This window comes from Montipora capricornis, chromosome 13 (genome assembly GCF_036669925.1).
Source record: "Montipora capricornis isolate CH-2021 chromosome 13, ASM3666992v2, whole genome shotgun sequence".
NCBI lineage: Eukaryota > Metazoa > Cnidaria > Anthozoa > Scleractinia > Acroporidae > Montipora > Montipora capricornis.
In genome coordinates this window covers 30,882,408-30,903,216 of record NC_090895.1, presented here as the reverse complement: position 1 = coordinate 30,903,216, position 20,809 = coordinate 30,882,408, and the positions used below count along the sequence as shown (strand labels likewise).

General features: G+C 39.1%; 3 protein-coding genes across 3 annotated transcripts in view; 2 read left to right on the top strand and 1 right to left on the bottom strand.

The window, feature by feature from the left end:
- Positions 1 to 424: 424 nt before the first annotated feature.
- LOC138028744 (anaphase-promoting complex subunit 16-like) lies at positions 425 to 3,713 on the bottom strand. The gene is made up of 3 exons (XM_068876347.1): positions 3,567 to 3,713; positions 3,394 to 3,468; positions 425 to 1,134 (listed from the first exon to the last, which is right to left on the bottom strand). The coding sequence occupies exons 1-3, from the start codon at positions 3,664 to 3,666 to the stop codon at positions 1,034 to 1,036; spliced, it is 276 nt and encodes a 91-aa protein (XP_068732448.1). The 5' UTR covers positions 3,667 to 3,713; the 3' UTR covers positions 425 to 1,033.
- Positions 3,714 to 6,462, top strand: LOC138028742 (uncharacterized). Its single transcript, XM_068876342.1, has 2 exons — positions 3,714 to 4,387; positions 4,784 to 6,462. Exons 1-2 carry the CDS (start codon positions 3,847 to 3,849, stop codon positions 5,548 to 5,550), a joined length of 1,308 nt encoding a protein of 435 aa, XP_068732443.1. The 5' UTR covers positions 3,714 to 3,846; the 3' UTR covers positions 5,551 to 6,462.
- Positions 6,463 to 6,522: 60 nt separating this feature from the next.
- LOC138028741 (uncharacterized) overlaps positions 6,523 to 20,809 on the top strand; it is a 17,860-nt gene continuing 3,573 nt past the window's right edge. The window contains exons 1-9 of the mRNA XM_068876341.1: positions 6,523 to 7,139; positions 12,852 to 12,987; positions 13,447 to 13,558; positions 14,470 to 14,589; positions 16,951 to 17,007; positions 17,105 to 17,194; positions 17,819 to 17,896; positions 18,824 to 18,998; positions 19,326 to 20,809. The exon at positions 19,326 to 20,809 is cut by the window's right edge and continues 291 nt beyond it. Coding sequence (XP_068732442.1) covers positions 6,767 to 7,139; positions 12,852 to 12,987; positions 13,447 to 13,558; positions 14,470 to 14,589; positions 16,951 to 17,007; positions 17,105 to 17,194; positions 17,819 to 17,896; positions 18,824 to 18,998; positions 19,326 to 20,809 — 2,625 coding nt within the window. The 5' untranslated portion in view covers positions 6,523 to 6,766. The remainder of the gene's footprint in view (positions 7,140 to 12,851; positions 12,988 to 13,446; positions 13,559 to 14,469; positions 14,590 to 16,950; positions 17,008 to 17,104; positions 17,195 to 17,818; positions 17,897 to 18,823; positions 18,999 to 19,325) is intronic.

Here is a 20,809-nt window from a genome sequence, read left to right as displayed (position 1 = left end):
TTCCCAAGGGCTAGTGGCCTGTTTCTCAAACTCGCTGGGCCCAAAAAGCTAGATATAAGGTTCACAAAAAAATACCAACTGTTCCTGAAAAATATAATTCTTATTGATCCTTAACATGTTTTTAAGACCAGAGAAACAAAATTGTAAAGTTTCATCACTTGAGATGTTAAATCTTTTTTGAAGATACATGTACAAAGCATCTCACACAAAATACCCCCAAAAAGTTTGATCGTGACTTTTAAGAAACGCTCCCCTGGTTCATGGCTGTCCAGGAAATTCAACACGAATAAACAGGACTTTGCTGGGCTGTTTTCATCCCCTTCTTAGTTCTTACATTGGAAATTGGTATTATGAAATCTTAGCCCACTGACTTCTTCTTTTAATTTGTGTTCACCTTAGTTAAAAATAATAATTTCTCTCTCTCTCCACAAATTAAACCTCCTTTACTTTCAAGATGCCCACCAAACATTTTATAAAATATTTGAGCTAATAACAGCACAAATGCACCTGCAACACCAGCTACATGTTACCAGTGTAATGTTGGTTGAGTTTGATTCTTCTTTTCTCCTCTGCGCTGAGCAGTTTTTCAAATGAAACTCTTGTCTTCTTATCTCAAAACATTTTCCAAAATCCATTTCAATCTAGATTCAGTTGAAAAGTGCTCACTCTGTGTAAAAACTTATGCCCCTATTTTTCACATTTAATTTTTTAAGCTTATATTATACATACATTGTATTCATAAAAGAAAAAATCTTTGACCTTGAAAAGAGGAATGACGCACTGTCTTTATTAACATCAACAAAGAGAACAAAAATTCTACCTTGTGAGGATCAATGGTAAAGCTACAAAGTGGCTGCACATCAGTTAATAATAAGTTTAGGTCAGGACCAAGTTTCTTTTTGGCTTAACTGTTAAATAAATGTGCAGTCAATAGGAAGCAAAAATTAGTCCTTGTCATTTTGTATTTTGTAGCTGTTTGATAACAGTCTCCTTCTGCACCAATATAGAATCCTTTCAAACCCTACTGTTCATATCAGAAACCAATGATCTGGTCAACTGGTTTATACATCCACTCATCTTGGCTAATCTGAGTCAACTCCTCTCTAAGCTTGGTTAAGGTCTGTTTATGGATGTCTGAAAATAAAATAATAACATGGTCCATTTAGCAAAACAGAATAACCAAAGCTGTTCAGAAAGAACCAGCTGTCTTGAATGCTGTCAGCTTTTTCCCAATAACTGTGATTTGGTGAAGCTGAGGAAAAGAACATACATTTTTGGACAATACTTCTGCTACCAAGATGCAATATCACATCTAAGAGAAACTAAAAAAAATTGAACAAGGTTTAATACCACCAAACCTACAATGTACCTTATTATTAACTTCTTACTAACCGAGTGTGAGGGCCGTACTGGGGAATATTGGACCGAGCGCAGCGAGGTCCATACAAAAATGACAGAGGGCCAATATTCCTCAGTACAGCTTGAGCTAGCTCGGTTAGTAAGTAGTTTATTATATGGCTTTTTAATTATCTTTTCCTTTGTTTTTGCAAGCCTGTAATCGGCCCGTGGCCATTACGGGAGAATAATGCCCTACAAGTCAGTCACAATTAGCCAATCAGAGTGCACGTTATTTCGGCTACAAACACAAATTAACACCATGGAATTAATGCAAATCGTTAAAATTCCTGTTAATTTAAGTTGCACTAATTATGTTAAGCATTATTTTCCGCGACATTAAGTACAGTGTTAATTTCCCTGCTCTTAATTTCCATTATCTTAACACTAATTTTGAAACCTTTCCAGACATTCATGACACCTAAAAAACAGTAAAATATGGTACAAGCTTTCTTTCTTTAATTACCCCCTACGTTTAACTTTGAGGACTGTTTTGTTGACCAGGGGGCTCAGTTTTGTTCAGGGATTTTTTTTTTTGTATCCAATGTTTAATAAATTTGTTCCGGTGGTCACCACCAATTGCAATAATCGCGTTAATTTCCTTTATTGTGGAATTCTAATTTTCTTTAATAAGGTATATTGTGAGCTACACCAGAAATCATTGATAAATAATTATCTTTTTCTTGCATTTAGGGCCCTTTGCATGCCACCTGGAAAACCTGCTAACAACCAACTCACTGAAAGTAGTGATGCTACAAGAGAACAGAATACGAAACCAATGTAATCCTTGACCTCGCCACGCTCACACAAGTCTCTTCTTACTCATTGTTAGAGCGTCCAAACATGCCATCCATTCTACTCTTGTTTGAACACACATTTCTGTCCTGTATGCTTAACTCTAATTACATCTCCTTATCCCTCATAAGGATTTTCCTCAGGAAAGAGACGAGGTTTTCCAGAAGAAGAAGAACATCAACTTGTGTAAACTGGAGAACAGTGGCAGCTCCATTATATTCATGGTACTTACTTGGTGCTTAGCATCTAGCCGTCTGATGGCAAGACATGCTAAGAACAAGATTGTTGGTATACTGACGCAGCCATTCCAACCACAGGCAGACCACCCTCTGTTAGTGGGGGCTGTTCATTGAAATCAGAGCATCAACGTTTTGTTATTTATAGAAGAAATGCAGGTGAACGACATGGTGGCAACAATTTGTTGCAATATGCAGAATTTAAAGCAAATAATTCAATAAAAGTTTGAAGAAAATTTTAACTCAGTTATGTATCATGTTTTTTTTTTGCCGTCCCATGCTCTTTTAAGTGCTATTTTGCAAGATGTATATTTGACCTCGGCGCTTAGAACTAACCAAGGAGACAAGGCAGGCAGCAGCAATCAGCCGCCGGCGCGTGACCTAGTCTACTTCAAGCTGGAACTGACGCCAAACCAGTGAAATTCTCACCTTAAAAACACCAGCATCCATTCAATTAGTGATGTCCCCATACCTTTGCCGAATTTGAGCTTCATCTTTCAAAAATTTGCAGTTCAAAACCAAAACCCTGCCGCGATACGCAGAGTGGTGGATTTGAATCGATGCACAGACCTCAAATGCCTTTGGTCCGGCAGGTACAAAACGCAGGTCACAGGTCACAGGTCATCATTTAACCTATACACAAAGTATCCTCAACATTCACAAAAGCTAACCTTAGCCTAAGGTTAGCTTTTATGAATGTTTAGGATACTTTCTGTATAGGTAAAACAATGACCTTTGACCAGTGACCTGCATTTTGTACCTGCCGCCTTTGGTCGCATATTGGAACAAATCGTAGCTACCACATTGTTCATCTGTATTTCTTCTATACATAACAAAAGATCGATGCTCAGATTTCAATGAACGGCCCCCACTAAAAAAGGGTGGTCTGCCTGACTGTTTAACGGCAAAGACATTTTTAACCTTTTATAAGAATACTTCTGGACTTTTTTTGCCCATTCTTAATCACCTTTTCTGAGGTTATCCAAGTTGTTATCCACTTCAATGTCCACTTGAATTCTGTTAAGTAAAGCCTCCAAAGCATCTGCAAAAATTATAGAAGGGAGAATTCAGTCCGGAATACAGGATATACCATTGTTGTGCAACCTTGTTAAACACCTGCCATGATAAAACTTCACTCACCAGGTGTCTTGTTGGTGTTCTCTTTATCTGGAGACCTAAATAAAGCCTTTCTCAGCACCTCCCTTTGACTTCCATTCAATCCAACACTCGAGCTCGCCATTTTGTTTTGACACCTCTCTGAACATGCGCCCACACCAGCTTTCCGCTGAACTATTTTGGACTCAGATTGGAAATGGACGCCTTTTTGGTCTTTGGTTGTTATTCCTGGTCACTTTCGTCACGAAATGCGAAGTTTATGCAGATTTAAGGTTTTAAGAGAGTGGTTTGAACTATTAAGGAAATGATGGGATCCGTAACACAGTTTGCTTTTGGTGCGGCTGTTGGAGTTGCTCTGTTCATTGGTGCCAACACAGCTCGGCGTTGTTTCTTTTTGAGGCCAGCACCAGCCCATACAGAACGCGATCAAAGCAACTCCTCAGATGATTCTTCTTCCCGACAACAACAACTACATTCTCTTCAGAGCGCTGCAACGCCAGTCCGTCATTCTTCCGAGACTATTGACACAGCGGCAGAAGCCAATGCGGTTGGCAGTGAGCTGGAAGCAAAGGAGGGACAGCATCTTTTGAATCTTCTTTTCAACGTTGCTGAGGATCAGGCAAGAAAAGAAGGCTACATTCATCGCGGAATAACCTGTAATTCATGTCAGACGAGTCCGATTTGTGGAATTCGCTACAAATGTGCCAACTGCGTTGACTATGATTTATGTGAGCGTTGCGAAGTAAGAGATGATCACAACAAAACTCATTTATTCATCAAGATACGGATTCCGATGCCTCCGTTGACAAATCCGAGGGCACCCTGCGTTAAAGCACTCTACCCAGGTTATACATCTAGCAGACCAGTTTATGTTGCCTTATTATTTTCACATTTTAGCGTTTTCTTATGTATTTTCATAGTCATCTGTAGCTTGATGAACAAGTTTAAGATTTCTTAAGGGGAGGGGAGGGAGGGGCTTTTATGCAGCCCAAATGTGTGACAGTATACAAGAACGTTGTGTATTATTTCTCATTACTCCAAGTTGCTTGGAATGGGTTTTTTCCGTTGTGGTAAAACAATGACCTGCAATCTGCACTTTAGACCCTCTGATGTACTTAGTACAATAATCATATCATAAAAAATGACAACGGATGTACAAAGTGTTCATTCATCCATTGTCATTTCTTTTGATCAGACAGTGGTTAAATGTGATTTAATTTACAGTTTTCCTTTGTTTGTAGGTGTAAAAGATCATCCTTGCAACATGTCTTGGCATGAAATTCAACGGTTAAGAGAAAAAAGTCATTTTGACCAAGCAGAGATAGAAGCACTTGTTGAGCAGTTTAAAACCCTGGCCACCATCAATGCAGGAATTACACGGGAAGTCTTTGACAAGTGCTTGGGTCCTCTTGGACAAGTTAAGAACTTAGTCATGGACCAGATGTTTAAGTTTTATGACCAAGATAGTGATGGCATAATTGATATTGATGAGTTTGTGATTGGTCTTTCAATACTTGTTAAAGGCAGTGAGAAAGAGAAAATTCCTTATGCATTTGGAGGTTGCGATGTAGAGAAGAAAGGTTACATTTCTAGGGAGAACTTGAGAAGGATGTTTAAAGCTTACTTTGAGGTAAGCTTGGAGCTTGTACGTGATGTTGTGAGATCATGCGAAGAGGAAATGATGGCCTCATTTGATGACTCAGGAGACAAGCCAGTATCAGCAGTGTTTAATGCTCCCATTCCAAATGACTCTGGCCCATCCACATCATCTGTAAAACCAGCAATGGTTCTAAATAACCCTGGAGACTCAACCACTCAAGGAGTTGATGGAAGGTGGCCAATTATGGAGGCAATGTCACAAGATGCAATTGATGAGATGGTGAATAATGTATTTCAGTGTGCTGACACAAACAAGGATGGAAAAATTTCCTTTGAAGAATTTGAAGCCTGGGCTACAAATGATAACACTATCCTTGCTTGGTTTGAGTCCCTTGGGACCATCTTTTAGTTCTGAAATGGATGTTGTTTGTGCTGACATCTTTTGAATATAAGAGAAATTTAGGCATTTCCTGCAAATCACAAATGAGCTGCGTTGTGTGAGAGGAATAATCTTACAGTGCAACGCACCTTACCGTGGCCACCTAACAAAGTTTTTTGCAAATTATCTGCCAATCAGAGTTTGCGAATTTCATTGGCAGTTACGCATACTTGCAAAGTTCATACAGTCGTTATTTGAACACCGTTGCATGGGTTGTCTAGCATTTTAGTTCTACTAGGTATATAGTCTTGTTGTTGGTCCAAGGATGTATGGTAGCCTGAGAGACACCCCCTACCCCACCTCAGGTCGCTTTCTTAGGGTGTGTTTGATTGACCCTATTCTAGAATAACAACATGTGGAGTGATGGTCTGGCAATTTGAAGCAACAAGGATAATAAAGATATGTTTAAAATAACATTTTAGCAGGTGTTTGACAATTATTTTTAATGTGAATCTCCGTAAAAACGAAGGATTTCTTACTTCTATTCCATGTATTCCTATTTCAGGATATGGTCAAACAAACACATCCTTATATACACTTCTCCGCTCTTCTTTTTTGGGATTGTGTATTATGCATAGGCTCTTTGTGACAGTACAGCTGACAAACAAAATGGTTTATCTTGGCAGTTTTCTTAGACCATTTTTTTCTCTGACATGAAAGATTTTCTTTCAACATTATGACTCAGTTTGTGTGCTTTTTGGACAGAGACAATTATATTTATACTTGAAAATATTGTATTAAATTTTGTAAGTTTAGGATGGATTTGGCAGGTATTTGGTATTGTTATTTTTAAATTTGAGACCTGACATTCTTGAGAGGTTGAAGACTTCATTGCATACTTGTTTCAGCTGTGACTATCAATAAAGACAATATAGTTATATATGTACGTAGTTCGTAGGATCAAATTTCACATTCTTCAAATTGCTCAAATAGGTTATGAGAAATAACCTTTTGATCTTAAGTAGCGTGTTTGTGCCTAACCACCGGCGCCAAACGGGCGCCCGTGTGTGGCGTTCGGTCTGTGTGAAATGGGTTTTGTTCCACTATCTGTGCTATCACAAAGACAAGGAACACCCAGAGCTATCGCGACGACAACTGGGAATATAGTTGTATTGAGTACTTTTTACACTCGATATTGAAGGGTCAAACGTTGCCGTTTTTTGATGTGTTAATTGAATTTGCCCCAATGATGTTTCAACATTTGCAGCATGTGGATCTTCCTCATTACAATGAACAAAGATGGAGAAAAATGAAAGACCTCTATGCCGAGCTAGACGGTCTTCAGACTGCAAAACCTCTAGTTAAATTGCTGGAGAGAATATTTGCAGAATCTGGTAATAATGTGGCGCGACTCAAGGAGCACTCAATGAGCTTAAATTCCGGGGCGGAAGGGTTAAGCTGCGACTTTGAAGGCTTGCAGATATTTTTGGAAGAATTAACTGTGGAGGAAGGGAAGAAAAAATTCTTTAATGTCATTCTGCCTTTTATTGTCTTTCTGGCGTCGAGCATTGACCAGTTCTCACCGAAGGAGGGCATTCCTCTGTCTGAACAACAGCGCGGTGAGTGTACAGCTGTGTCCATTGTTTAGTTCAATATTGATCTGTCTTTGAAAACAGTGCCATTTGATTTTAATTAAATAATCTTATTAGCAATAAACGAATAAATTGAAGAAGCTGATTTCAAAGCAACTTAATTATCTTGGTAAAGCGGTGTAAACAAAATTTTCTGCTTGGGCTTTGTAAGCTGTTCGAGATTGTACGTTATCTCGAATAGAGCTTTGTACTACACAGTCGTGCACAAACCACTTATCGTGAAAATAGAAGTATGCTAAAAATTGCTTATTATTTCAAGTCTTTCATCATATTTTGGGAATTTACTTTGCTGTTTATCCGGATTTATGAAGAGAAAAGATTTCAAAAGTTCGCGCAGACAAGGTTACATTGTAAACGCGCGCTCTTTGAAAATTTGCATAATTCTGAAGAAGTTATCAATGTATTGGAATTCTGCTTTGTTAATTAAAAGTTTTGATGCATGCTTTTTCTGTTCAAAACATGTTTGCAATAGTGAAGGTGCTAATCTCCACACCTTACAATTATACATGTGCAAACACTTCAGTTAAAAAAATGAGGGTGACATTACCAGGTGTATGGAAAAGCAGGAATCGGAAACCGGAAAGTGGAAATCACTTTATAATAGTCAATGCTGATATATTGGTTGATAAAGTAATTTATGTGCTTTCAGTTACACTTAGATAACCCTTCTTAAAGTGGATACTCATATGCTTGTGAAATATGATTAATGTATAGATTTAGCTAAGCCAAAAAGCAGACTCGCGTCTTTAACCCCAGAAATCCTATTATACAATTTTTGTAATAAAAATGTCTAATTTTGGAGCTGAGGCTGAACATTCTTATATAATTTGGCATTGTGAGGCTGAAAGAATTCTTAAAGATGTTTTTCATTTTACATGGTATAGTTTTTCAATAACTGAAATCTTGTAGACATGGCAACAAAACCTATCAAAGTGGTTGCTTTGATGGTGTTGAACTTTAATATTTTGTAACGGTTATAAATAAAAACTGCTCAGTAACTGAGATGTGTATCATGCAATAGGAAAACGATTATGTTATACTAAATATGCCGGTAAGGAGGCTTGAAAGGGGTTTTCGTTGCTATAGTGTTTGTGAAACAATGAAGGATACCAACTCTATTGTTGGGTAATACTTTAAGGTCTCTTAAGACGTCATATTGGTAACCATGGCAACATTCCAGGTCCACAAAAAGGCCCTATAAATTTCAGGTTTTGAAAATTATCTGAAAAACTAAGTCACTGACCTACTGCTTTTATTTTTTGTTGAAAAGCTCCCTAAATTCTGTAACTTCTTAGAGAATATGACAAAAAGTTATCTAGTAGAATTTAAGATACATTACAAAAAGGCGTTTTATAGTTTACAGAAAATTGTACCAGATAACTTTCCCCAAAACTTTTTTATTTGAAGTGCCATCGTGAATAATATTTGGTAGGATACTGTCCTTCTCCGGTGCCTTGCCACAGGCGAGACAGTCGATGGCTATGCTGAGCTCTTCCAGTGTCGGCGTGTTGTCAAGCTGCTCTATGACTGGCAACCCAGGCAGGGCATTGAGGGCAGTGTCTGTGACAATGTTCTGGGTTGAGTAGAGCTCAAGATAATGCTCCACCCAACGCTGCAGCTGCATGCTCTGATTAGTGATGACCTCACCAGTCTTTGATTTTAGCGGGGCTGTTTTGACGCTTGTAGGGCAGCGGAGGTTTGAAATCAGGGTTTACCTTCCCCTAGATGGGCTGCCTTCACAGGCTAAGACCCCCGTCTACCCTGGGCAACTGCTTTTAAGGCGCCAGTGGCTTCGCCATCGCCCCTTCTCCTGTCGGTGGTGCCAGATCCGCCATGCGGAGGCCAGAAGTTGGACTTAGCTGACAGAGGCTCTTAGTGTCGCATGCCATTGGGAGCATTTCGAGAGGTTGTGAGAGGCCAGCCGCACAACCCACTCCCCGGCTATAACAGCCTTACGGAACCAACCATTAAGTACGAAATTAATCGTCATAAGTGTGTACAGTTTACAGTGATCAAACAGCTCAAACGCCTCTGAGCTGACAGCAGTAAACAAACAAGCCTTGCAAACAATAGCCAACAATTTTAATCAGCAACTATTAAAACTGAAGTTACATGCACAGCAATCTCTTTCACAACATTTTCCATGTTACTGACAAACTTTACTTCCTCTCTTCAGTTCAGAACAACAGCAAAAATCTTTACTTATTATAAAGTCAACCTAAAGCGTAGTAAATTCTCTTACTCGACTGCAATTTCACAGTCAAACAAAGCAGCTCACAACTGGATGTCCATTTTACACAAAAAGCCTATAAATGTGATTATTGAAGTAAGTCAGAATCTCTGTCAACACGGAATTGCAAGTGTTTTCAGGCCTTCTTCGTTTTTTTAGCAAGGCATATATTAAGAAAAAAAAACATTACCTGAAAGCTAACGGTTGTAAATAAGCACTTTGTCTCTCGCTCTATTTCATTTAGTGTTACATTGATTTTCATTGGAAGTTTGTCTTTGTCTCTCAAGGATTTCTTTGCTTAAATTTCTCAAATTTCATGGCCTCTTCTATTGTGCTGCTCTTTATCCCATTGCTGGTCACTAATATGATTTCCCACGCAATTTCCCATCAAGGAAAATTGCCTGAACACTCCCGTCCCCAGAGGCTGTCCTGCCTCCCCACCACCACCCTGACAGTCTATGTGGGTGCATCTACGTGACGTCAGTCTATACAGGCAGACGTATGTGACGTCATAACCAAAATTTCAGGCATCGATAGATTTTATCAAAAGCCCTACCCACCATGGTGCTCTGCTGGCATGCTGGGCATGTGAGCTCTGCTAATAATGGTAATAGGACTGAATGGAGTACAATTCAGGGAGTAATCGGGCAAGTAATTTCAAAGGAGGCCTCTTTGAAATTTCGGGAAATGATTACTCCCTGAATTACACGACACAATTAACCATACCTATGACAAAGTAGTAGGAGATGACAGGGATAATTTTTTTAAATTAGAATCTGAACTACAGATATCAGATTTCCAGTATTTTCATCGGCTTGCCAGACACAGGCTATCAGTTCATATACCTGCTGTACCTAATAAGGTCAAGAAACACATCAGCAATAAAGCGAGCTGAAAACATTTTTACAGCTCTGAGAAAAAATGGCAGACAAAAATTGATTTGGACCAGAATTGACCAAGGGAGAAATCAAAGCTTTGGTTGACAATACATGGAAGAGTTGTTGAAACTGGAGATTTTAATAAAACAAGATTGTTCTACTCAGGCTTGCTGGATATAAAATTATAACCAACTCGGCACTACGCACTCCACTGGTTATCTATCACTTCATATCCAGCATGCCCTTGTAGAATAGCCTAATCTGCTCAACTTTCCCTAGTTTCTTTTAATGGCTCTGGAAAAAATAAATGATTCAAGTACAACTAGTATGCGCTTTATGGCACATACAAATGTCCAATTACAGGATGTCTTATTACAAGCTGTTCTATTAATGCTGAAATTAGTACTGTTGATAACCGATCAGAGAAAATTAGGAGTGGACACATCGACATCCACTCAAATGAATTGGATAGATACTGACAATGATTACACAAGGAAGCAATTTAATGTCATCATGTATTATTATTATTATTATCATTATCATTATCATTATCATTATTATTTATTACTCGTATTGTGATTTTCCTATGAGAAGAATCATGTTGATTCCTGAGGCAGTTAATGAAGCACACCCTTGTCCAGTATCACAACCAGATGACAAAAATACTGGTGGTGTTACACCTTCCCCTTTGGTGTACTCAACCCTAGCAACCCCAGAGCTGTCTTTTCTGTAGTTTGCTTTATTGTCTAACCACTTATATGTGTTCAAAGAAGGAGCAAGCCAGAGCTATCTTTTCTGTAGTTTGCTTTATTTTCTTACCACTTATATGTGTTCAAAGAAGGAGCAAGGAATCACATCATTTTGCATGAAAACAGCAACATTAAAAAGGGAGTAAAAACTTTTTCCCAGTGTTTAAGGTATTTTGCATTTGTAAGCAACTGTTTTGTCAAGCAAATTCATTCCAGTGCTATTAAACTGAAGCTGAAATAATCTTGTCAATCATTTGTAACTGTGCGAATAAAATAATTGCAAGGCTTTGCAGAACCATCAGCTCTTTTCACTGAAATGTGTTAACAGAATATTTTGACCTGCCTCCATTCTTTCATTCTTTTGATTTTTTGACTCCTGTAATTACATGCAGGATTCCAATTCTGGTTTCCGGATTCTGGCTTTTCCATACATCACCCTACCAATAAAGAGGGGACTCTTAGTATATCAACTGATCTTAGGCTGCATCCACACTAATCTACTGCTTTTTCGTTTTTATCCCTTTTTACTTTCCATCCACATTAATAGTATGATCAGAAATGGAGTTGTACATTGTATATTTGTGTAAATGGAGGCTTTTGAAAAGGCTCCCTGGAGTAAATTTTTTTAAAACAGAAGTTTGGGCACTTAGTGCAGACAAGCCATTGTTCTAGTGGTCCAGTGTGGATATAAGCCTTTTCATGCATTTTAAAAATTAAGAAAATACATGTTTCCAAGACCGCATTAGTTTGGACGGGATGTTAAAATCTTTAACAGTCAACAAATAACCTTTACGAAATATAAAGAGGCTCCCTTGAGTTTCTGGGCCGCACGCAAGCTGGGCATCAGTATGGCTCATAAAGCCTGAATCCTGTTTTTTTTTTATTTTTGTGGTGTCTTTTTGACCAAATCTGCAAAATTAACTGCTAATTTTTTTGTGTTCCCTTTGGTAATTTTTTTTAAATTGACTCAGTTCTAACCATGTGTAGTTCCTATCAAATACCCTATATTTGTTATAATCTGTCAAAGATAATGGAATATATTTAGAAAAATGACAAATTTTAGAATATTGGCAAAACTGTCTGAGCCCGACTGTGACTTTTTACAACTTCAAAATGTCAGACAACATCATGTCCATAATGTGGCAAAGAATAAAACAATTTATCCAAAGGAAAGTGTGAATATTAAGGAATTTAGGCTAAAAATGGAAATACATCTGCTTCTCATAAGATGTGATGTTGCCATGGTGACAGCCATAATCCTAAAATTGACACCCCAAAAATAAGCCTCATTATATCGGCACCCATACTGATAAGTCTGTACAGGGAAAAGTTGAGAGAAATTAATTAGGTTTCCTTCTGTAACTCGTGCCCTGTAGTGAAGGTATTTGCAAATACTCTAGGGAGGCACCTTAAGCCAGTACAGCAGAAATTCCATCCCATTTTTATTTAAGGGTACATTTGTTGTGCTGAAAAATAATTAAGTAGAAATACACATGTATGAGTGTCACATATTGTAGCATACTTAACTATTAGAGTTTAAAGTGAAGTGCTAGTTTTCTATCCATATAGACCATGTGAGCATTAGCCCTACTAATGGAATTGGGCCCACACAAGGACAGACAAATACTCTGACCAATTGAACCCATGACCTTCGGGTTAGATCACCGCTGCTATAACCACCACATTATAAAAGAGGAAAATTTTAACCATTTGCCTAGCCAAATGGTTTTAGAAAAGCTTTTCTGGTCCTGAGTCTGGGCTTTGAGGAAAGTTGGACATCTGCAAATTGATAGTAATATTTTCTTCATGAACTCTGTTCCAGAATCTGTGTTTGTTGCAGACAAGCGGTTTATCGCATGTCTTCTTGCATCTGCATTCCTTTGTGCAGTTCCTCCACCACCAGTTAATGCCCAAGTGAGATCAATCAATTTCAACAATTTCTTTGCGTGTTTTCACAGGTATTGTATCATAAATTTAACGTACTTTCCAAGCAATGTAATTTAAGGGAGGACAGTATGATTTAGGGCACATGACACAAATGGAAACAACAGGACTAAAATAATGTCATTAGCAAGAGAACAAAGCCTTGCAGCTGGTTTCAACTTGCACAAGGTGAATACACGTTTCAATATGTTGGTTTTTGCATTTTAACATTTTGAACAATAATATTATTTCTAGAATGACTACTGGAACCTCTTAAAAATGAATTCCATTCAGATTTGGCAGGAGGGTATCAGGGTTCTTCTCTCTTGGTTCTAAATTTGTTGGGAAGTTGAAAACATTGAGGAAAAGTCTTTCCCGTGGCCATTTCTTTTTATATTTCTGATAGCTGACCACACTGATGGGCTAACTTATGGGGCATTAATTTTTGTGACACTATCACTTGTTGGTTACACTATAAATATTTATTTCTGCAGAGTGGAAATCCAGAAAGCACAAGCTGCTAAGCTGCAGTGTATAATCCACTACTTTGAAAGACTTTCCATTGACTGGCCAAATGTTCATGGAAGGGTGTGTTACAGGCGTCAGGTATTCCACTAAATGTTTTTTTGGAAATAAGAAAGGATGTGCTGTCTTTTGCCATTAAAAGACCAATCCCCTGATAAATGAACTGCCATCTTACAGCGGTTAATGCCCTCAGTCAGGCAGGGATCGCAAATTTCCAGAAAAACATTACATGTTTGTGTTTCCTTGGCAACTTTTTTCTTTTTTTTCATTTTTCTCGAAAAGTTAGTGACTACTTTGTTTGACTTTGGTTACCTGTCATTTTTCTTGAGAAATCTTTTACTACCCTGTTGTATTGTTGAGTTAGAGGAGAATGCATTCTAATCATGTCAGTTCCAAAGGATCTCCCTCAGGTATCGATCGTGATGCCATACAATTTTAGTGTTTGGACGCCATCTTGTTCTGGCACAAATAACCTCTATATATCTCATGTGATAGTGTTGCGGCTTGCCCAAGGGAAGTCAAGTCCTGTTGGACAGGGTTACTTCCTAAATGGGTGGGTGACCGTCCAGCAATACCTGTGCTTTACACGCTGGGGCAGCTACTGATATCACACAAAACTGACATTGCATAACACATGTACCATATTCCCTATTGTTTTAAGGAAATTATTAGCAACAAGATAACAGTCAAAATACGTACAGTGTGATACCCTTATTACTGAATAAATACTAGTAAAGGGTACAAAATGATTCTCTCCAAAATATACAACTACTTTCAAATGCCTCGTTAATAGCAAAACAGGAATCAAACGCACCTCACTAATCATTATCCCAGATTACTGCTTGTCTTTATCTATTTATCTGTACCCTAGTCTCCTCCTTTCAATGTGACATAGCCTTTGGCCTATGACGTGGTGCTTAGTTAGAATGCTGTGGATGTTTCACTGTCAACCAACCAACCAATTCTCAGAAGTTTTCATCTTGTGTTGCCAGGTCCTGCCACGAAGTTCTCCCCTTACTCTGGAAAAGTGGATGTCATGTGATTTACCACTGTGTCCAATTATTGTGGACAATAAAACTGCCATTGAAGATTCTGGGGAACACATACTTCAGGTGTGGAGTTGTTACAGTATCCTTCATCAGGAAAAACAAAATCAAGGACTACATTATAAAAGTCACCGCTTACGAGCCAGAAGGCCCATTAGGCCAGCGCTTATCTCCGGTTTCCGTAGCATGAAGCGACTAGGAGTATTTATACTCCCCCCTGGATGGGATGCTAGTCTATCGCAGGGTTACCCCCAGCATTATGCCGGTACCCATTTATACACCTGGGTGGAGAGAGGCACCATGAGAGTAAAGTGTCTTGCCCTGAAAAACACAACACAATGTCCCCGGCCAGGCCCCAAACCCGGACCACTCAATCCGGAGTCGAGCACACTAACCATGAGGCCACCGCACCTCCCACAATATAATATAAGAACAAGTGGATTAAGAACATCAGGCTGAAATTTGGCCAATAAAGCACCATATAAATAAGAACAAATTCAGCCTGATAAATAAAACATGTTCTTAATACAAAGGGAAAGGGTATTAGGATAAAGAAACAATACAGTACAGTAACTTATATCAAAGTACTATGGTGTTCAGGACCATTACAAACTATAAAATCTATGACAAAACAGCATCGTATGTTAATTAAACCTCTAGTAATATATAATTTGAAGTATTTCTGAAACCAATTTTAATAACATTTTAAGAACACTTTCAGGCTGATTTCTCACGAAGCACCCCTCAAATAAGAACACGATCAGCCTTAAACCTGAAAAAAGTGTTCTTATATGCGGTTGTTTACTGTAACTCATGTTTGAGCTTAAATTAACGCATCTGGCCCCAGTTGCTCAAAGGATGGATAGAGCTGTCTGCCAAATAAAAAAATATCCAGTGAATAAGTCATAGCAAAACCAATTGTGCTATCAAGGAGATAGATAGGGTTATCCACCTTTTGAACAACTAGGGTATGGTTTAGAAGATGGAAGCGTGCCCACTGCAGGTGCACTACTAGCATTCAAGCTCTAGTTCTATTAAATTCTGAACAAGAATGTGAAAAAACCTTGCTTACCTCACTGGTTTTAAATCCTACAAAAAAAAGCAAGCCTCCCTTTAGCATTTGGAAGAGTAGTTGCCAAGGATACCACAAGTTAGGATCCTAGTAACCTTAACCCATTGACTCCAGGGGGTTCCCCAGTGACAAGTAAAATCGTCTGGCATTAGACAGAGTAAAATATTAAGCATGGCTGGTTTAGGCCGGTTTAGGGGTGAATGAGTTAATTAAATAATGAGACGTAGCTTTTTAGTGAGTGATTAATGGGACACCGTTAACTCTGGTTCAGAGATGGGGTTTTTTGGGTTGAAAAATTTCCTTATTTGGATGTAGCATAGCACGCGCATTTTCCTGCACACGCAGCTTCAATCTTATTTTTGTCCATGTTTGGGTATACAATTGGTGTCCTAAAATCCCCCAGCATTGTTCCAAGGAAAAGACTTACGAGTTGTAAGCACGCTTCAAAGTCATGTGTTTTTGTTGCAGCTTAACCCATTCATCCCTGAAGCTACACTTATTGACAAGTAAAATTGTCTGGCACTAGACAGAGTAAAATCTAAGAAGTTTCTTTCTCAGCACTGAAAGGGTTAATGATTTTTATTACACCGATTTAGAAATCACTTGTGATCCTTGCAATCTGATTGGCTCTAAGCAGTGCGATTTATTCACTAATCACACCTTTTCCCCAGCCAGTGAGAAAGGAACACTAAAACATAACAACCAATCAGATTTCAAGGCTTGTTTAAGGTAACCAAGCAAACTGCAGGAAAATGAAAAATAAAGAAGGGCCATTGTGTGGTGAATTTTGCAACTTTCGTTCCGAACTGGATCAATAAAATAATATTGGTACTGACTAAAATCCTGTATTTGAGCAATTAAACTATTATTGTGTGGTTTCTGAATGGATGTGATAAAGTGGTAATTGAACTGAGTGGAGTGCAGTTTTGGTCTGAAGGTAAAGGTACACGTTATTTAACATCGGAAGTTCCTTTACTCTCTAGAGAGTACTCTCCCAGGAAGCCGACGGTGCGCTCATTTTACCCCCCTCTTTCCATCAGTGCACCGTTTTAAGGGATTTTAAAGCTACTTAGGCTACACTGAAAGGAAGAAGTCGAAACAAGGATGTGAGATCCGGGGATCGAACTCAGAACCTTATGCACCAAGGCCGCGCACTAACCGACTGTGCCACCCTTGCTCCTTGAAATCGTTTTTGTGCTTTCAAATTGAACTCGTGGTAATTACACGTATGATTTCGGACCAAATCGCACTCCTCTCAGGTCAATTACCATTATTAATCAGTGCATTTTAAACAGTTTAATCCTTGCAATGTGTAGTGAAGTATGTCATTGTGTACGGTTTCATTATCTCTTAAGGTTGACTTTGCCAATCGTTTCATTGGAGGAGGTGTTTTAGGAGGGGGTCATGTTCAGGTGATTTACCTTTATGATCATTTCAAAACATTGTTGAATGATTTCTAGGTAATTATGTTTTGCTTTCTTCCTCACTCACTCCTTCGTGTCTTTTCAGGAAGAAATCAGATTCTGTATTAACCCTGAATTGCTTGTAGCTATTATGTTTATGGAGGCCTTGCAAGAGAATGAATGCATTGTGGCCAGGGTAAGTTCTTGGATGCAGTCATTTATGAATTCATTCTGTCTTGGCTTAACATCTTTTCCAAGAAATCTGCCCCTTTCCTAACCTATACATGTATTTAATGACCACTCCATGATGTTCCTCTTTAACCATGTTCTGTCTTTTACATGTCACACCCTAAATGAGATGGAATTAACTATGAGAGGGTGATTTGAAGTGCTATTTTCTACCCATGTAAACCATGTGAGCGTTAGCCCTACTAATGGAAATGGGCCCACTCGAGGAAAGAGAAAAAAAACGACTAGGGTGGGCCCATTTCCATTCGTAGGGCTAACGCTAACATGGTTTACATGGGTAGAAATTATAGCACTTCACATCACCCTCTCATAGTTAATTCTGTTCAAAAGTAAGTGCTACACAGCCAACGTTTGCATAAATGTAACCCCTCCTAAATGACATTACTATTAAGATTATGAGATTACTACTAAGATTACTATGGCTGTTTCTCTATAAAACAGAAAGTTACCCTAACCAAAGAGCACACAAGGATTTAGGCCTCAGGGTTTTGCCAGAAAACTCTTTAAGTGCATTTGCATATTATAAATAGGAAATTTATATCTATTTTTTCCATTTTCCTTCCTTTTCCAGGGGATTGAAAGATTCTCTTCTTATGCGGGATATGGGAAAACATTTGAGTTCACTGGTGATTTTAAGGACAGATCACAAGTCAGTAATCATTTTGCTTCAATTTCGAGAGTGTAAAATGTCCATTGGTATTTGTGTAAAATATTGATGATTAGCTAAGGTAATGATTGCAGGCCTAAAAGGCCCACTTTCCCGAGTATGGGTGTCCTCTGTTGTGTTAGTTTATTGTGTGCATCCGCAGTCTGATAGGACGAATACCGGTCGTTTCGCCAACGTGTCAGTTCGCCAACGACCTCAAGCCGAATCAAACAATTCATCTTATATCAAAGGTCACATTATCTTCTTTTGGTAATTTGTAAGTACATTTCAGATCTATTTCACAAAGTATTTTGGACGTTGGCGAACTGACATATAAGCTGTTGGCGAACTGACATTAGACGTTGGCGAATAGACTTCATACGTTGGCGAACAGGTCGTTGGCGAACTGACGCGTTTAAACGACCGGTTACCGATAGGACGGGCATATCATCATATCATATCATATATCTTTATTTACCCTCGGATTTTTAGAGTAGCTTGGTGTAGCTAATATCTCCGAGCATTTACCCTCCCAACCATGATACATCACAGAAGACAGACCACAACACCGGGAACTACATGCCCTACCATTTGCAGATGTAATTACAAAGGCAGCACTTTCTCCTCAGTTATTTAAAGACCCTGAGTGTTGGTCCGGCCGGAGTTGAACTCACGACCTCCCGCGTGACAGCCCGTGCTCAACCAACCGAGCCACCGGTGCGCGGTTTAGCTTAGTGGATATTAGTGTACAGCCTTCAAAGCTCGAGTCTCTTTCGGGACTTCACTGTCTGTTTCAACTTTGCTCTTGTAAGTACGCTTTAGTGCTGGCAGAAGTACAAACATTGAGTATAAAGTGTTACAAGACACTGAACCCAAACCCGTTATTTTACCTAATCAATGAATCGTAATACTACTAATTTTCTTCTGCAGCGCGATGAGAATGGTGATTTTCTAACAACAGTAGTGGCGATTGATGCTAAACAGTTCAAAAGTTCATTCATAGAGGCTCAATATGAAGAGTCTGCAGTTGTTAGAGAACTGAATAAAGCTTTTGTCGGATTCTGTAACCTAGAAGTCGGCTCCCACATGATCAGCAACCTTTCAGGTCAGGGATATTTCGTACAAGTTTTACAACTATTTTAGTTTTTGTTTTAATCTGATAAAACCAGAATCAAAGGACCATGTGGTGGAAAGCAAATGACCGCTTCGAACGTTAAAATATAGTTTTAGCCAGTTGCGAAAAACTGCACTTAAGGGAGTCAAAACTGGATCTGGAGGGTCAACACGCTTAAGTATCACCCCTTTCATCGCCGTATTGGCCAAATGGGCGTAGCAAGGGGCTTTTCGCCCATTGGCCACGGCCCTTGGCAGGTTGTGGTGAAAACATAAGACTTTAAATTAGGGATTCATTAGTTTCTGGTCTTGTTTGCAGGTGCAGAGAGTAACTGCTCCTCTGTTGACAAGAACGACATGACAAGGGCAAAGGAGGGGTCACCGATATCGCCTTTGGCAAAGGAGATGGTTTTGGAGTTTAGCAATGACCTTGTCAATCATGCGCTGACTGAAGCCTTAACATATATAGATGCAAACAGTCATGATGCTATCTCAGAAGACCACGAAGATGCTGATGATGTTTTAACCCCAATCATGAAGAAGTCTTTGATTGGTGTTTTCGGCAGATCTTCGGAAAAAAATCGGGAATATTCAGAAAATCTCTTATTCCCAAAATCACTGCCGAAATGCTTGGAACGCACTTTGAGTGGTACAAATACTCCAGTTATTCCGAGTACTCCCCCATCCTCACCCGCAATTTGGGCAGACATAAAACAAAAATCGTTAGATATCAGTGGATTCCACTGTTTCCTATCAAAGCCAGGCTCTTCCCTCGAAAAAAGCTTCGCTGACTTGCTCTTCAACTCCTTGAATTCATGTGTTGAGTTCACGTCATCTCTGACCGTTTCCATAGCAACCTCTGCAAAGTCACCTGTGCTTGCTGCTGCAGAGACTAAAGCAACATTCCAGAAGAGCCCCCGGGATTTAGGGTCGCCTGTGAAAAATGGCCTTACTATACTTTCCTTTATGAATCGAAGTGTCTCAGATTTAGATTCACCTCTCAGCAGCAATTGCTCCAATGGTGTTAACATTTCCGAATTTGTGGAAGCTTTGTCGTTGTCAGTAAGCCCGTCCAAACTATTGAGGGGGCAAGATGATGGCAATGGTAGCCGGCTTCAGAAATGCAACACCAGACAAAATCTACTGAAGGAGATCGATCAAGCGAAACACGAGGAGAAAGACAAGTTAAAACTCAACGTCTTTCGAGAAGCAAACCTGTCGGACGAAGAGGTCTTTGAAGGATTTGCGAAGACGTTGTCAAGGTTAATTCTTGAATCTGCAGTCCGCAGTTCAGTTGTTGTTTCCAAGAAGGAACAAAGAAATCTGTATGTGGAGTATGATGAACCAAGTGAGTCGACCGCTTTGCAAATTGCGCTGCATGGCGGCGAAACCAACCAAGATGCTGTGGCTTCAGATAAAGTAGCAGAGGTAGAAAAAATTCATCATTTAAAGGAAATCCTTGAGGGTCATGTTGATGCTGTTATCAAAAAAATAATCGTGTCTTCTTTAACGGAAGCTGCAGAGCGATGTGATGGGAAAAGAAGTAATTTGACATCACATGCAGATGCAGATGATGAAAAAACAGAAAGTAAGAGCGAAGAAAGTGAATTCTCATCTCAGAATGGGGATAGCCGGAGTAAGCAATCAAATGCGAAAAATATAAGCGCCGAGCACTCTATACTCCCTGAAGCTGCTTTTCACATGGCAGAGCAACTTGCCCAAGATATTATGTCTGGTGGAATGGCGCAATCTTTGGAAATTTTGCAAGGAGAGAACTTCTCAGCAATAGATGATAGTGAACAC